The sequence below is a fragment of the Lycorma delicatula genome, chromosome 8 (genome assembly GCF_047948215.1).
Source record: "Lycorma delicatula isolate Av1 chromosome 8, ASM4794821v1, whole genome shotgun sequence".
Lineage (NCBI taxonomy): Eukaryota > Metazoa > Arthropoda > Insecta > Hemiptera > Fulgoridae > Lycorma > Lycorma delicatula.
This window is the reverse complement of record NC_134462.1, coordinates 110959076-110978201: the sequence shown is the minus strand read 5'-3', so window position 1 is coordinate 110978201 and position 19126 is coordinate 110959076. Positions and strand designations below refer to the sequence as shown.

The window sequence follows — 19126 nt, the reverse complement described above, 5'->3', positions numbered from 1 at the left end:
TTCTTAAGGTTGTTAAACCCCAATCTAAATTTCATTATCAATAAATTATGGTCACTAACAGTGTCTGCTCCAGGATAAGCTTTGCAGTTGACGAGTTGATTTCTAAATCTTTTAACCATGATACAGTCTATCTGATACCTTGCACTATCACCTGGCTTTTTGTGCATATTCTTCTATTATGATTTTTAAACTGGTTGTTGGCAATTACTAAATTATACTTCATGCAAAACTCAATGAGTTGGTCCCCTCTCTCATTCCTTTTGCCCAGCCCGTATTCACCCAATATATTTCCTTCCTTGCCTTTTCGATTGCTTGCTTTCCAGTCTCCAACTATTATTAAATTTTCATCCCCTTTTATGTGTTTAATTGGTTTGTCAATTTCTTTGTATATAAATTCTACCTCATCATTATCATCTTAGGTGATAATGATGGTCAGCTATACAAGCTATACAATCATTGTCAGCTTAGGTTTTGATTTTATCCTTATTGCAATGATTCTATCACTAAGCATTTTGAAATAGTTTATTCTCTTCCCTATCTTCTTGTTTATTACAAAACCTACTCCTGCTTGTCTTTTATTTGAAGTTAAGTTAATTTTACTAAAATCACTTGACCAAAAGTAATTTTCTTCTTCCCACTGAACCTCACTAATTTCTACTACACCTACATTTAACTTATCCATTTCCCTTTTTAAGTTTTCTAACCTACCAACCTTTTTTAGACTTCTAATATTCCATGCTCAGACTTGTAGAATGCTATTTTTTAATTTTCTGGTGACCCCTTCCTTATTAGTCTCCATCTGGAGATCAAAACGGGGGACTAGTTTACCTTCGGAATATTTTACCAAGGAAGGCACCTCCATATTTGTTACATGAAAATGCAGAGCTATACTTTCTTAAAAAAAAAAAAACAGAGGTAGTTTTCCATTGCTTTCAGTTGCGTAGTACTCAGAAAAATGAGAAATGTTGATATGGCTATTTAAGTCCTATGCCTTTAACAACTGAAAGAGCTGCCCTCTTTCATGAATCATTCCTTAGTCTAGCTCTCAACAGATACCTCTCTGATATGGTTCCACCTTCGGTCTAGCTACTCTGTATCACTGAGCACTCAAGCCCCCTCACCAACGGCAGTTCTCATGATTCACATAGGGAGATTTATAACTGCCTTTATGATTCCTGAAAGAGGGCAGCAGCTCTTTCAGTAGTTGTTAAGGGCGTAGGTCAGGACGACTTAAACGGCCATATCAACATCACTCAGTCCTCTTCTGAGTACTGTGCAGCTGAAAGCAATGGAAAACTACAGCTGCTTTTTTTCCCAAGAAAATGTAGCTCTCTGCATTTTCATATAAATGTCAGGAAAAGATTTTTGAAAGTATATGTTTGGAGTGTCGCTTTATATGGAAGTGAAACTTGGGACAATTGGAGTATCTGAGAAGAAAAGATGTGGTGCTATAGGAGAATGTTAAAAATCAAAAGGGTGGATAAAGTGACAAATGAAGAGGTGTTGTGGCAAATAGATGAAGAAAGAAGCATTTGGAAAAATATAGCTAAAAGAAGAGACAGACCTTTATAGGCCACATATTAAGGTATCCTGGAATAATCGCTTTAATATTGGAGACAGGCAGAAGGAAAAAACTGTGTAGGCAGGCAATGTTTGGAATATGTAAAACAAATTGTTAGGGATGTAGGATGTAGGGTATACGAAATGAAATGACTAGCACTGAATAGGGAATCTTGGAGAGCTGCATCAAACCAGTCAAATGACTGAAGACAAAAAAAATCATAAATCATACATATTTTAAGAGTTCATTTTATGAAGACTACTAAAACATATTTTATTTTTAATTTCATGGAAAATTCAAGATATTAAACAGATATAATCTTACTGGAAATGAAATGTCGTCAACAGTGTGTGTTGGAAGTATACCTCTGACACAGATTATTTGAAATGAGTCCTAAATAGTTAAAACATCCTACAATTAACTGAAAATAGCAATTGTTTCCTTTTTAAAATTTATTAAATTGCTTTATTCTCATAAATCAAGAGTGACATGTTAGTTATAAAGAAATTCTTTATTCTGATTGGGACATTGAAGTTCTCAAATCATGCCAGGAAAGTAGATATGCAACTCCAAAGATAAAAATGGAACTACCAAACATTTGCCTGGATGGATCAAGAGAAAGTACGGCACAACAACTTGATATGAGCACAATCATAAAAAAACAAATTATAAAAAACAGATCTAATTAAAGTCCATATTTATTATTTAAAATATAACTACATGAAATAATATTAAGATAATCACATAAAAATACCAAATATAAAAAATAACTACAAAATAAATTACAATTCAGAAGGGGTTCATGAAAGTTGTTTGAGCATAAATGTATGTATATATTAAACAGACAGAAAATTCAGGTTTTTTTCTCTAAATTATTATTTAAAAATTCATTGTTAGAGTAATATTGTTTTTGTAAAAGAAATCTTTTGATTGTCTTTTAAAATGAAAGAAAAAGATTTTTAAATAGCAATGGAAGCAATAAGGCAATAAAAAATGGCATGGAATAGACAATAAGACTCTTTTTCAAAAGCCAAAGTATTATATTGAGTTACAAAATAAAGAAAAACCTTGATTTTACAAATTATTTTGGGTGAGTCTATCTAAAATCAGAAGTCTGTAGAATTGAGGTAAAGATAGTCTGGTATGAGTTAAGTTTATTTAACATAAATACAAAATATAGGATTTATATTGAGCTATAACATAGAGGAGGCAGATCATTCGCAATATCTTTTAGAACTTATAATTTTTTTTATATTCTAATCACATATTCTGTTCTGTTGGTGACTGTGCTTTCAAAAACAAGTGCAAAATACTTTTTTAAAGTAGTAAAGCTAGGTTTTTTCTACGTAAAGATTTTCTGAAAAGGTCAGTCCATTCCCGATCTCCATGACTGTGTCTTTGCTTTTTATACATAGGATCTGGGTTCAAGTCCTACTCAAGCATGGCATTTTTCAAACGCTACAAAACTCATTATCATCCATCAGCAGCTGTTATAAGGCATCAGTTTTTTTTTTTTTGTAAAAGTATATAAATAAAACTTTACACATTCTAAACTAACATTCATTCTGATTAATTTTGGTTAAATTTTTCAAGTTTTCAAAATATTTTAATTTTTAATTTTTTTTACCAACAATTTTATTGCTTTGTTGACATGTGAGTTACCCAGAAAAATATTAGACTGTCTAATAGGCCAAATAATGCAGCAAATGACAATTCATATCTTCTATTATACAAGGTGTGTGAGAAAAGTAATGAGACTGGCTTTTTTACTTACCGAAGTTTTTATTTTTTCAAACAACAATATTATCCCTTGCATTGTCATGATGAAGCATCCACTTGTCTGCAATGTCTGGTCTCATGCAAATCACTCTTTTCCTGAGCCTTTCAAGAACACTTTTGTAAAACACTTGGTGACAGTTTGTTCTGGAGGAACAAATTCTTTAGGCACAATACCCATACTGTCAAAAAAGCAAATCACAAAGATTTTGATCTTTGATTTGCTCATTTGACATTTTTTCAGTCGAGGAGATGACGGAGTGTGCCACTCTTCGCTTTGCTGCTTTGTTTCAGGATCATATTCAAATATCCAGGATTCATCACCTGTGATCACACAATTGAAGGTTCTTGGTCATTGTCAATCCTCTCAAGAAGATCAACGCACACGTTTCTTTGATTGCTCTTCTGTTCCATTGTGAGGTTTTTCAGCACCAATTTCACATGTCCAAATAGTCTGTCAAAATTTGATGTACACTGAAGGTGTTTAAATTTAACTGTTCACTCATCATCCTTATTGTTAAACGACTGTCTGATCTCACAAGAACCCTCACATGCTCAACATTTTCGTCAGATTTTGAAGTTGAAGGTCTTCCTGAGCGAGGATGATCTTCAACGTGTTCTCGGCCTTCCAAAAATGATTTTTGCCAACGGAAAACTTGTGCTCTTGATAAGCAATGTTCCCCATAGGCATGTTTCAACTTTTCAAAGGTCACACTCACAGATTCCCCAAGTTTAACACAAAACTTGATTGCACAATGTTGCTCTAAATTCAGATGCTCCATTTTCGTAACACAACAAAAACACAACTTCACTGATGGCGCTGTCAAAAATAATGTGTTGGCTGAATGGAGTTGAAACTCGTACTGAGCATGTGGAAGGGATGAATAAACCGGTCTAGCACAGACTGGTAGACACAGCGTTGCCAGATTGCTTGCAGTATTACTAATCTCATTACTTTTCTCACACACATCTTCTCTTATTCATATCTTTTCATGTTCTACTGTCACTTCTGATTTTATTCATTGCTTTTATCATTTTCCCTTTTTATACTCTAAATACTAGAAAACACTTGATTAAAAGTTTAATCAGCAGTATTTGTACTTATGTATCAGAGATTTAAACTTGTAGAAATTAGAAAACAAAAAGGCTTAGGTTTTTTAGATACATTGCTGGAGGAGAGTTCTGAAGATTCCATGGATATGAATAATGGAGATGTACTTTTGAGAATGAATAAAATGTGATCATTCCTTTAAAAATAATTAAAAGGTGAAACAATATGATTCCATCTCATAAGATTCAATCTGATTTAAAAATTTTCTTGGGCATAGAATGAAAGGAATAATGAGGAGGGAAAGACCACAACAGGAATACATGGATGAGATCAAGGAGAGAAGAAAATACAAGATCATAAAGAGGATAAACACAGAATGAGATAAAATATACAGAACACCAACCTTTGAGGTTTAGGAGAGAAGAAGAAATATGGAATCATTTCAATAAATCATTTACTGGTTACTTGATGTGAGCGTCTTAGGGTAGCAACAGTAATATCTCAACAAATATTTGCTCTAGGTATGCCTCTACGCTTTAGGCTCTAGGTATCCTCTATGCTTTAAGACTCATGATGCTACCTGACCACACATCTTTCTATGAGTGTGTTTGTGTACATGGTTAAACAGATATCCAATGTTTCATTAGCAATGCCCAAGTCATAAAACATGCCAGATTAATATACATTAATTATACAATTTATTTCCATTATTACATTATACATTAATGACGTATGTGGTATACTCAAACTTTATAGCACACACTTTATAGTATTATTTCATATGTCTTACCTTTAGTAGAACTTTATTAATGGGATGATCCATTAACATGGCAGGAAAAAACGAAAATAATAAAAATGATAAACAGAAAGCCATTAAAGAAAGTGCCATTTTACATAAAATCAATCACCTGCAAACAAAGACAAGAAATAAATAATAAATATAATTTATATATAAATAAATATGTCAAACTATCTTTTGACAAAATTAATGTCAATAAAAATAAAGTACTTGAATTACAAGTGTGAATATAAATCTTAAAAACTTTGATCTTGAAGATATCAGAATTTTTGACATTTCTAACATTTTTTTTTTTAAAAAAAGGTTAGAAAATAAACGAAACAAAAATCATTACATTAAACAACACTGTGCATTACATAATACACAATACAGCAACTTCTTCTTTTAGTATAGTTAACAGTAATGGATAATAAAACAGATTTAAAATATTTTAATTAAAAACATTTTTTAAAAGTTTATAAATAAACACACATTCATCGTTAATCAGTTCAAAATATACCTCAAACATAGTAAAACAGGTTTTTTAAAAAAAAACTTTACTTAGACCATTTTTCATTTTTAATTTTGTTAAATTTTAAAAGATAAAATGCTGCCACCACCAAAAGTTGTTAACCACATGGCATACAGTAAAACTGTATTGCTACTCCAGCCTCTACAGGAACTGTACTCTACAGGAACTGAGTCTACAGGACTCTTGAGACTTCAGCCTCTACAGGAACTGGTTTATTTAATTTAATTTTAGTCATTAGCATTAATATAAATTTCACACTGATAATTATTTTAGGATGCCTGTTTAGACATTCGGGGTGAGACCATGAGCCAAAAACTTCAAAACATGTAGACCAATAATAACATGTTTTGAAATGCATTATTCAAATGACAGATGTGATTAAGACTTTTTTTTAAATTCTATGATTTACCATTCTAACATCATTTAACAAGTCAGGAAGAGAAATTTATCTTCCATTAAATTGTAAAATCTGAATCCAAAACAGACTTTATTTATAATAATGATTGAATTAAATGTTCATCATAATAAATCTATTAGTTTCTAGAGCTTTATTATATTTGTAATTGGCTCATATTGAGGGTTAAAACAGTTTGTTAAAAATTTTCATTAATAATAATAGTATAATTGTATAAAAGTATACATGTATAATTTGTTAGAATATATTTAAAAAAATACATATGTATATATACTTTGTTTTGTAATGCATTTTTAACTAATTCTGTTCTATCACAATAATAGGTGTTGCACACAGAAAGTTTCATGTAGGGTAATATTACTTGAGTTAAATGTTCCTTTTGGAAAGTGTGTAAAAAGAATAAGTTTAGGTAAAATGCATTCCAAAGAAAAAAAGACTCCGCTTTCCAAATCAAGTTCTCAGAGCATCAAAATCATTGGTAATTATACTGCAATGAAAGGAAGGGAGGGAGGATATCATCTAAGCACTTAGAAGACAAAAGTAATGTCAGACAATGATATTTTATTAGTAAATAAGTAAAACAAATGTAAGATAATGCAGAAAATCTGAAATTAACGAGCTGTGTAGTATCTAATAACTGTTCAAAATGTTAAAAAATCTCTATGGCACAAAAATAGCCTCACCAAATGAAATTTTCTTATAATTTATACCAAATTTAATAAAACACATTGAAATTTAATAAAACACTTAAAAACATTGGATTGTTTTTTTTTTCTAGAAGGCAAACAACCAGTGAGGTAATTTTAACCAGTAAACACCATCTCACATAGGTGAAGCCGATTTACAAAATGAAAAAACAAAAAACAGTTGCTTCATTTTCAAATAAAGCTGAATAAAGGACAGTTGTAAAGTTACATAAAATAAATTTATGAACAGACAGAAAAACTAAGATCACCAGCAGGGATTTAAGAAAGAGTCATAAGTAGGATGACAATAAGTGAGCATCTTGCAGACGTTCCTTGAAAGAAAAAACAAGAAAAGTAAACTAAATACAGTAAATGTATAAAAGTAAATTAAAATTTATAATATTAGTGTTAAACCCATCCACCACTTATTGAAATGGAGTGCTAATCATTATCTCTGTGTGACTAGAAATCTGCTTAAGTAATGTTGTCAGATTTATCAATGATGCAGTTAAAACAACATCAATCACAGCTGTGTAGCAACATATAAATAGAATCCTAATAGAAGAACTAAAACAGTATGTAATCCTAAAATACTTCAGCCTACAGGAACAGCCATAGGCATCATGGCTATCCCACAAAACAGAGAGAAAAATAAGAACACAAAAGAATTCCTCTCTCACAATCTCTCTCTCTCTCATTAAAGAGTATCTTTTAAAAATGAATTTACCAGTACAATTGAATAGTTTCTTTATGCCTATGAGAATTTATTCTGTGATCCAGAGATTTCTGAATTATAGGCAAATAAAAATGAAAAAATTCATTATGGAAATTATGGATAAATAGGATCTCTCTTCATCTATTCTAAAACAAACAATCTTAGCAACAATAGAAGAGTGTCTGTTAAGAGAATGGATTACAGTATGTATAGAAGTATTCCAGACCAGTGGCAATAAAAATGAAAATGGAATAATCTTATCTACCTTAAAATTTTGTCCCTTGTAACAAAAGTAAATCTGATTGTGATGTTTTAAGTTATCTCCAGATTATTTAAAGATATGACCTTTTTTTTTCTTCAGTCATTTGACTGGTTTGATGCAGCTCTCCAAGATTCCTTATCTAGTGCTAGTCGTTTCATTTCAGTATACCCCCTACATCCTACATTCCTAACAATTTGTTTTACATATTCCAAACGTGGCCTGCCTACACAATTTTTCCTTTCTACATGTCCTTCCAATATTAAAGCGACTATTCCAGGATGCCTTAGTATGTGGCCTATAAGTCTGTCTCTTCTTTTAACTATATTTTTCCAAATGCTTCTTTCTTCATCTATTTGCCGCAATACCTCTTCATTTGTCACTTTATCCACCCATCTGATTTTTAACATTCTCCTATAGCACCACATTTCAAAAGCTTCTAATCTCTTCTTCTCAGATACTCCGATCGTCCAAGTTTCACTTCCATATAAAGCGACACTCCAAACATACACTTTCAAAAATCTTTTCCTGACATTTAAATTAATTTTTGATGTAAACAAATTATATTTCTTACTGAAGGCTCGTTTAGCTTGTGCTATTCGGCATTTTATATCGCTCCTGCTTCGTCCATCTTTAGTAATTCTACTTCCCAAATAACAAAATTCTTCTACCTCCATAATCTTTTCTCCTCCTATTTTCACATTCAGTGGTCCACCTTTGTTATTTCTACTACATTTCATTACTTTTGTTTTGTTCTTGTTTATTTTCATGCGATAGTTCTTGCGTAGGACTTCATTTATGCCGTTCATTGTTTCTTCTAAGTCCTTTTTACTCTCGGTTAGAATTACTATATCATCAGCAAATCGTAGCATCTTTACCTTTTCACCTTGTACTGTTACTCAGAATCTAAATTGTTCTTTATCATTAATTGCTAGTTCCATGTAAAGATTAAAAAGTAACGGAGATAGGGAACATCCTTGTCGGACTCCCTTTCTTATTACGGCTTCTTTCTTATGTTCTTCAATTGTTACTGTTGCTGTTTGGTTCCTGTACATGTTAGCAATTGTTCTTCTATCTCTGTATTTGAACCCTAATTTTTTCAAAATGCTGAACATTTTATTCCAGTCTACGTTATCGAAAGCCTTTTCTAGGTCTATAAACGCCAAGTATGTTGGTTTGTTTTTCTTTAATCTTCCTTCTACTATTAATCTGAGGCCTAAAATTGCTTCCCTTGTCCCTATACTTTTCCTGAAACCAAATTGGTCTTCTCCTAACACTTCTTCCACTCTCCTCTCAATTCTTCTATATAGAATTCTAGTTAAGATTTTTGATGCATGACTAGTTAAACTAATTGTTCTGTATTCTTCACATTTATCTGGCCCCTGCTTTCTTTGGTATCATTACTATAACACTTTTTTTGAAGTCTGACGGAAATTCCCCCTTTTCATAAATATTACACACCAGTTTGTATATTCTATCAATCGCTTCCTCACCTGCACTGCGCAGTAATTCTACAGGTATTCTGTCTATTCCAGGAGCCTTTCTGCCATTTAAATCTTTTAATGCTCTCTTAAATTCAGATCTCAGTATTGTTTCTCCCATTTCATCCTCCTCAACTTCCTCTTCTTCCTCTATAACACCATTTTCTAATTCATTTCCTCCGTATAACTCTTCAATATATTCCACCCATCTATCGACTTTACCTTTTGTATTATATATTGGTGTACCATCTTTGTTTAACACATTATTAGATTTTAATTTATGTACCCCAAAATTTTCCTTAACTTTCCTGTATGCTCCGTCATTTTACCAATGTTCATTTCTCTTTCCACTTCTGAACATTTTTCTTTAATCCACTTTTCTTTCGCCAGTTTGCACTTCCTGTTTATAGCATTTCTTAATTGCTGATAGTTCCTTTTACTTTCTTCATCACTAGCATTCTTATATTTTCTACGTTCATCCATCAGCTGCAAGATATCGTCTGAAACCCAAGGTTTTCTACCAGTTCTCTTTATTCCGCCTAAGTTTGCTTCTGCTGATTTAAGAATTTCCTTTTTAACATTTCTCCCATTCTTCTTCTACATTTTCTACGTTATCTTTTTTACTCAGACCTCTTGCGATGTCCTCCTCAAAAGATATGACCAAGCCAACATTATTCTGATAAATTCAAAGACAGATATCAACACAATCTCAGTAATAACAGAATAAACCAATAAGTAACTCAAAGAATAAATATATATATATATATATATATATATATATATATATATCTATCCAATAATTTAAACTTTATAACTCAACATGTGTCAGCTTCTAATAAATTTCACCCTATATCAAAGTAGTCAAGAAATGAGGGAATGGCTAACAGACAAAAGAAAATCTGGCATCTACACAACATTTCAGTCAATGTTCTTGGTGTAAAAACTAACTTAAAAATTAACAGTCAAGAAAATAATTTAAAAATGAAGTTTAATAAACCGAGTAAAATATGAATAATACATAGAAAGTAGTTCAAGGTAAGATCAAGAAAATAGAATCAGTAACATATTTCCATCTGAGAATGTTAGACAAGACTGCTTTGCAGTGAATATTAAACAGATCAACATCTTATAATTAGAAATCTGCAGTATGTTCACTGCCTGATGCCAAGATAGATAAAGGCTTACCACACTACAGTAAACTGGGAATACAAATTAAGACCTTACAAAACATCTGTCGATTACACAGGTTTGAGAAAAAACTATAGGAAAGATCATCAGCTAACCAAATAAAAAAAAAAATTAGTTGAATATAGTACAATAAATTAACATAAAAAATCTATTAGGTATCCTACAATATTAATGTGGTATTAATTTCCAATAGGAATAGGGTAAAAAACTGTAGAAACAACTATAGTTCACAAATAACAAATGAACTGAGTTTTAATTTTACAAGTATATCTTATTAAATAATTGGAAAAAACTGCTTAAAACACAGATAAATAATATTTGCCCTTTATTAACAAAGATATGAAGGTCAAATTAATAAAAGAAAGTAAATTTATCTTAATCACATGAGTAAATGAAGTTATTAATATAAAACACACACACACACACATATATATATATATATATATATATATATATATATATATAGAATGTTATATATATATATATATATATATATATATACATATACGTTCTGACAAATATATCTTTTACTCAATTACAAGATTAACTATCTTTTAGCAGGAAATAAATTAATCAACTCATGAAGAGTTATTTAAGATTCTAAAATCTGAAACAGCAACCGAAATAAATTTTATTAATACTGTGTGTTTAATAATTTACTTCAACATACTTTTAATTACCTGATCATCTTCAGCAACTACAAAGGTACTGAAGATTATAGCTTTAAGTAATTTTAACATCAACCATTATAGACAAAAACATAATGAATAAAATTGTCTTTTAAAACATTTTTCCCTTTTACACCAATCTTTCAATATGATTTGAAAACTTTTGCTTTAATTTAGTCTCCCTGTAAAATTGGTTCTAAATTTACATTAAATTCAATTTCTTTTACAATATTAATAATTTCCTCCTAATTTCTTACATATATGATAACCGATACTTTTTCAAGATTTGAGGTTATAGATTTATAACAATTTCATAACAATTAACCAAGATGTTAATGTTAATAAACCTAATGATACAAAAAATAAGCTTATGTTAATAAGTACAAACTTCAAAAGTTCACTGTAACATAAAAATGATAAATTCCAATTTTTCTTTAAATTTTTATTTTTCAGGATGGTGTCAAACTAAAAACAACCAATTACTCCTTAATTTGGCATCAGATTAAAAATATCAAAATGTAATGAATTGAAAAGGTATTAGTTTTTTACTTTTGAGTGTATTTTTTGTAATCAATTTTTTCAATTTTATCTATTAACAGATGTTTAGTTTTATTTATGCATATAATGTGTGTAGGTCTACAAAAATACAGCCTGAAAACAAGAATATTATGTGTTTTTAAAATATTTAAACCATTTCACATCCCTCTGCAATTGTTATTTAGTTTTTTATTAATTCTCTACATAATATATTTACCGATGTTTTTTAATAATTTACTCATTGATAACTATTATAGGTACTCAAATTTCATATTGCTCTAATGCTTTTATGACTGCATTATTTTTATTATTTTATACATGATTTAAAATGTAATGTATTTTATTCACGTGATATAGCAATTCATAAGTTTATAAATACTATGCAAAAATTGTTTAAAAAAATTAAAGTTAGAACAATAAAACTAGGTAGGTAAATTAACATATCACTGAAAGGAAATTTACAAGGCAAAAATTTTAAATGAAGAAAAAGGTTAGAATATATAAAAAGAATAATTAATTAAAGATAAACAATGTAACAGATAAGAAAGAATGAAATCAGAAGATTAGTAAGAACAGAAAGAATATAGAACATCAAATTAGGGTGGTACTTTCTTTTGATGGTTGAAAATTATTCAAATTCTGAAAATTATTAAGGAATATCTGCTGAGAGGAAATAGAAGTTTGGGTGGCCGAAAAAGAGATGCAAAGGATCAGCTTTAGATAAGAGATCAATGGATGGTGTAACAGGAGATCTGCCTTATACTTAAAGAAAAGAAGAAAACTTTCCTAATATTTAAGAGATACATTTTTAAACTGTTCATTAATGCTGTTGTATTTTTATATAGGTTTTATTTACGTAAATAATACTTATTCTTTTAATGCAGTATATAATTAAATGCATAATTACATTTGATAATTCTTATTGCTTTATATAATAATATTGTGATAATGTGATTTATTTAGATTTCGAAGTGACTTTTGACAAATTCAGCCTTAGTTAGCTGCTAAGAAAGTGTGTACATTTGGATATTCAAGAATAGTAGTGGAACGTAAGTGAACACCTTTCTATTTGTGTATTTTACAATAATTTAAAATCTGACATTTTTCACAATAGTTCAATTGTTTTACAAAGAGATAGTTTGGGTTCTTTTATTCTTATTATTAATAAATTATTATCAACCATGAATGATTATGCAATCAAGATGTCATTTAATTTACTGATGACATAAACATTTATAAAGTTGTGAAGAACACATGTAATTGCCTTCAATTTTAAAATGAGCTGAATGAAGCATATAAATAAGAACTCTGCATTCATATATATATATTTATATATTAATATACATCCAAAAATATAAAAATAAGTCAATTATAATCAGAGCTACTTCATTCTAAATCAATTGTAAGAGGTAAGAAGAACTGCTTATCTAAGCACTGTATTTGTACTTATTTGCACTGTATTTGTTATTAGAGGATCAACACCTTTTTACTATCAAAATTACAGAGACTATTGCCTTAGACTGCCTGAAAATTGAATGTGGAAAAATAATTTGGTACCAACGTCAGCAAATTCATCATAACAAAGTTGAAATTTTATAGAATAATTTCTTGTGATATCTTTATATTAAGAAATTTGACTGTTCTTCTTTTGGATTTTCTAAAGATTTGTTTCACACACCCCTACTGTTTGTTTCACTTTAAAACATGGACAAAAATTACAACACTAACATTTCTGTTTATACTTCTTTTCTTAATAAGCAGTGTTATCTAAAGTCTTAACAAAGAACTGAAACACACGATTGTTATAACTCCTACTTTTCGCAGTAATAACTAATTAATAAATTTCATCAGAACTGACTTTTTTTTTAAATTTTATAATAAACAAATCAAGCACTTATAACATTAAATATTTAAGAAAATAATTTTTTTCGGCATTTAATTATTATTTAAAAAAAATTTATTTTAATTATTAATTTTATATTATTTTTTTCTTTATTAAAAAATTTGTAAAATATATTTATTTCTTATTTTGTGATTTATATATATATATATTATGTTAATGAGGTTTATTAGGGAGATGAACTTAAACCTTTTTTAGAATTAAATTAGTTGTAAGATGTGGTTATCTTTATTTTAAAATTAATATTAAAATATGTATGATCCCATCATTATATACTGAGATGAACCATATAAGATTACGACATTCACTGAAAAGACATATCTATTTACATTTTATAGAAAATATAAGTAAAATGTAAAACTCATGATGTACAATAAAAATACATTAAAGTAGTAATTAAGTGATGAAATTGCCAAGAAGTGACAGTGAATATCATACTGTAGTTAAGTAATAAATAATATATATCAAATTTCTACTTGTTATGTATATAAATGTTTTACATATATATAAAGAATACCAGTTTGATAAACCTGTAACCTGAGATAAAACAGTAAGTTTTTATAATTGGGTGAAGATTTAAACTAACATGACAAGAGGTCGTACTCGCATCTTAAAATTGATAACATTACAAATATAATAATGATAATTACAGAATTGAAAACATCCAATTGCAGATACTGACAATAATAAATACTAAAGTAAAACTGTTTTTTGTTGCAGTTCAGTGTTGGTAGTGTTGCAATAAACAAGAACCACAGCAACAATGCAGCTGTTCAGCTACTTAATAGTATTACAAATAATTTTTGTAATTAGTGGAGCACAAAGTGTATATACAAATTATGTAAGTAAATTACACATTTTTTTGTAAGTAAAATTCTATCCCTGCTGAGTTGAAGTATTGTATATAGTACATTATTTCACTAAACAATCAATATTTATTGCGAATAGATTGGATGTCATTTGTAGGGCTGAGTACCAATTGTATTTCTGTTGGCTTGGCATGCTAATATGAAATTATATATCTGGCACAGTGAAGAAAACAACTTCACTTCTCACTTTCCCTATTAAGTCTGGCATTGAATGCTTGTTATTCCTAACAATGGCTGTCAAGTAATTTCTGAATTGTCAATTTATCAAGTTTTGTAGCTGGTTTTGGAATAATTATATTTTCAGTAATACAAAAAAAAAATTAATAATTAATTGTTATATTTGTTAATTAAAATACTATGATACTTAGATAAACTATTTACAATATTAAAAAGATATACTCATTTATCTTAATCGTTATATTTTTTTTAAAACCATTAAATTTTGTAATATTTTATTAACTGTTAACATAAGCCAAACAAATGCTATATTACATAAAATAAAATGTTTTTTCCTTGATGAAATTCACTACAAAAACTCAAAGCTTGTGAATTTTTGTAGTGTATGAAAACTGTCATGTTTCATCGGGATTTGAACCCAGGACCTCCAAATGAAAGGCTAATATCATACTTTGCCTTTTAACAACAGGCTGATACCCAACTATAGTTATTCCACAGTAAATGAACTGCTGTGTATGAAAAATATCTTAACTAACAGGATTCAAACTCAGAACCTACAAGATGAAAAGGTGTTTTAAAAAGTTAGTGATATTGTTGCATAAAAGCATGTGAAAGATTAATTAATTTATTTATTAATTATGATATAACAAAAAAAAAAAAAAAATAAACAAATGTATCTACAGTACAATGAATAACACTTTTATATATTAGTTGGCAAAGCCAAGCAGCAAACTGGCAGTTTGGTGAACTAAACTCATTTACTAAATTACCATAAAATAACTATGGTCTATTTATCGATTTGTGATAAATAACCATTAAACATTTTCTTGTACTTGATGTCTTTCATTTCAATACTATCTGTCATTTCTAATTTAATAAACATTTATTACATAATATTTGTTGTTACTTTCAGAAAAATTATTTATTAACAGTATTATATACATTATACTTTATTTTATTATTTTTAATGTAGACAATTACAGTAATATGTAACAAATAAAGACTATTTTTGTTATTCCTTAGTTGCAGGTTTGTAGTTAAGTATCAAAGTTTTACCTCTTATTAAACAGTACAAAACTTCCTCTCTATGACATCAAAACAGTCCTGAACTGTGCTTAGAACTGTTTACGCTTTTGATCAATGAAGAGCAAACATAGGAGACAGTTTTTGGATACGAGGTTGTCTGAAAAGTTTTAAGCCTCAACACGAAGATGGCAGCACTTGGTAACAAAAGTTAGGGAATATATTCGCACATGCATCGGAAGGTACTCACTAAAATTTCAGCCATTTTGGTTGCTCAGTTGTTGTTTGAGTAAGTCATTGTGAATGTTTTTGTGAAAATGGAAAAAAACTGAATATTGTGCCATGATTAAATACTTGTATTTGAAAGGCAATACGCAAATTTAAACCAAGTTGAACACTGTTTACCAGGACTCTGTCCCACCATGAAAAGATGGGCAGCTGAATGAATTTAAATATGGTCATACCAGCAAGGTTGATGATGAGCATTTGGGACAGCCGAAAACTCCAACCACCACTGATATTGAAAAAGTCCACCAAATGGTACTGGATGACTGATGATTTAAGGTTAGAGAGATAGCAGAAGCTGTGGGCATATCGAAAGAACGTGTTTGTCTTATATAACCTGAAGAATTGGATATGTATAAGTTATCTGCGTGTTGGGTGCCACGTTTGCTCACTTTGGAACAAAAACGCTTTCGAATGAACATTTCCAAAGCCCTGCTTGAGCAGTTTAAGCAAAATGAGTCAGATGTTTTGCATCAATTCATAACTATAGATGAAACATGGATCCACCACTACACTCCTGAGATGAAACAACAGTCAAAACAGTGGACTGCAAAAGTTGAACCTGCTCTGAAAAAGGCGAAGACAATTCCATTGGTCGGGAAGGTGACGACTGTTTTTTTGAGATAATAAAGGAATTTTTGTTTATCAATTATCTTAAAAAAGGTAAAACAACAACTGAACAGTATTACACATCATTACTTGACAAGCTGAAGGCAGAAATTGCAAAAAAACGACCACATTTGAAGAAGAAGATGCTTTTCCATCAGGACAATGCGCCTGCTCACATTTTGACAGTTGCTAAGACTAAAATTCATGAATTGCACTTTGAATTGGCTGACCACTCACCGTATTCACCATATGTGGCCCTAAGCGACCTTTTCTTGTTTCCTAACCTTAAAGTTTTGCTTGGAGACAAGAGATTTTCATCGGACAAAGAGGTTATCACATACATTTTGTGGAGAAAGATGCCAGCTATACTTTGGAAGGGTTAAAGAGGTAAAATATCACTGGAAAAAGTGTATCGACTTGAAGGGAAACTTTGTTGAATAATAAAACTATTATTATTAACTTTGTTTGACAAAAAAAATATGTCTTTCTATGTTAGGCTCAAAACTTTTCAGACAACCCTCATATGTAAATATTCATGTAAAATATAACCCATTTATTTGAAATGTGTGTTTTCTTAGCGCAATTTCAATCTTCTATTCTGCACCACCATATCATGGATTTCTTCAATACATTCACTTTAAATGTAACTTCAACAGATCATCCAGAATGTTCATGTTGTTTGTGCTCTATGACCACTCTGAAGGTAACCAAATCACTTGTTAACTAATCTAATCTATGAAGAGCCGATTCATCTTAACATTTATCCAGATCTACTATAGTTTCCTGTTTGGTTTTGCCTTTCAAAATGTAATGTCCGATTACCTCACAAAATCTTCTGTCCATTTTTACAAATCATAATACTTGATCAACTCAAAACAACTGTCAATAACAGAATAATGAATACATCTGGCTGAATCCTAGCAGAGGTATGAGAAATTAAGAATGACTCATGCACTACAAGTCCCAGCTCTTGACTTGTTTGGATTTATCAAACCTCCTGTTATTTAAATATATTAAATAGTAATTTAAATACATGTACTCTTAGATTTATTAATTTAAAAAATTGTTTATCATAGTTATTTTCCTCTATCAAATAATGCTAAATAGAACTTACTAATTTTAAATGTATAAATAAAAATTGTATTTTCAATTAGTTTATTTTAACATATCTTTATAATTTACCTTTAAGTCAATTTAAACAATATAAAATACTACATTTCTATTATTTTATTTATCAGAAGTTGCAACCTTTCTTTAAAATTGAAATATAAACCATAAAAAAATTCAGTTATGGTTACATAACAAGAAATTCTTGCAGAGCGAATGGATAATGTAACATCAGCTAGTTATTTTTTAGATACTGGTAGCACGATATTAAAATAAAATAAAAATACTGAAGATGAAATCACTAACTGATTCAACAAAGTGTTTCTCATTTCAAAAAAGCAAGAGAAATGTAATAAGATATTGGAAGGAAATGTAATAATGCAAATGAACCAAAAATTGGAATCAACTTGGAATCATACTGTTTTTCTTTTTAATGAATTTGATACAATCATTCCAAATTAATTAATTATAAAAAAGATTGTTGGTGAGATAAATACTAGAAAGAGAAAAAAATAATAACTGATGAAAGAGAAGGCGACAAGAACAAAACATACTACTATGTGCCTGCAATAAAATCATTGAAAATGCTAATCAACCTACAACCAGTGGTGGAACAGAGAAAATTAATCAAAATAACTAAATTAATTGATTTCAAGTTTTTTAACAGTGGACCTGAGAAGTTAAAAGTGAAAGTAACAAATCATTATCAATCTGTATCATGTCCATGTCAAAATATTTACATTATCATTAGAATTAATTGTTCATTTTGTAATTTATCTCTATGTTAAAGGCATCCAATTATAGATAGAACATATAATTTTGTATTATAATAAATAACTTTGTTTTAAAATAAATAACTTTCAAAAATGTTAAAGATATTTCAAGAATTTTCATTATGGATTCATCCTTCCTCATCACAAAATATCTGGAAAGCTAGTTTTTTCAATAACTTTTTTTTAGAAGACAAAATAGTGTTTTATTTTAATCGCCTGAGGCGATTTTCTTGTAAACTACGCACATTAAAAAAAACCTAAACAAAAGTTACTCAGATGGGACTGGGATATTTCACGGTCAGTTTGTATTTGACCGTAAACTTGACCGTTATTTCAAGGTTAACACAATTTTTTTGAATGGAATGACCTATTTTTGACCTCACCAATGAAAAGAGAAGAAAATTTTACATTGAAATGTGATCACAATATAACCTTGGACCTTTTTCAGGGTTTTTCATTTTAATTGCACCAGGCGATTTTATTGTAAACTACAAACAATACAGAGAAATTACCTAAAAATAGTTACTCAGATTGGAGACACCTAATAGTGACCTTGGATTTGACCAATTTCAAGGTTATTCCATTTTTTAATTGGAATGACCCATTTTTGACACCACCAATGAAAGGAGCAGAAAATTTTACATTGAAATATGTAGTAAGATATATGACCTTCAACCTTTTTTGAAGGTCATACGGTTAACCTTCAGAGATAGTGTTATACAATTGTCTAAAGTCA

General features: G+C 29.5%; 2 protein-coding genes across 3 annotated transcripts in view; one reads left to right on the top strand and one right to left on the bottom strand.

The window, feature by feature from the left end:
- LOC142328952 (uncharacterized) overlaps window positions 1-19126 on the bottom strand; it is a 313857-nt gene that overhangs the window by 3938 nt on the left and 290793 nt on the right. For both annotated transcript variants that reach the window (XM_075373152.1, XM_075373151.1), the window contains exon 11: window positions 5179-5296. In XM_075373152.1, coding sequence (XP_075229267.1) covers window positions 5289-5296 — 8 coding nt within the window. In that variant the 3' untranslated portion in view covers window positions 5179-5288. The remainder of the gene's footprint in view (window positions 1-5178; window positions 5297-19126) is intronic.
- LOC142328953 (gamma-interferon-inducible lysosomal thiol reductase-like protein) overlaps window positions 1-19126 on the top strand; it is a 59520-nt gene that overhangs the window by 17881 nt on the left and 22513 nt on the right. The window contains exons 2-3 of the mRNA XM_075373153.1: window positions 12611-12696; window positions 14268-14388. Coding sequence (XP_075229268.1) covers window positions 14311-14388 — 78 coding nt within the window. The 5' untranslated portion in view covers window positions 12611-12696; window positions 14268-14310. The remainder of the gene's footprint in view (window positions 1-12610; window positions 12697-14267; window positions 14389-19126) is intronic.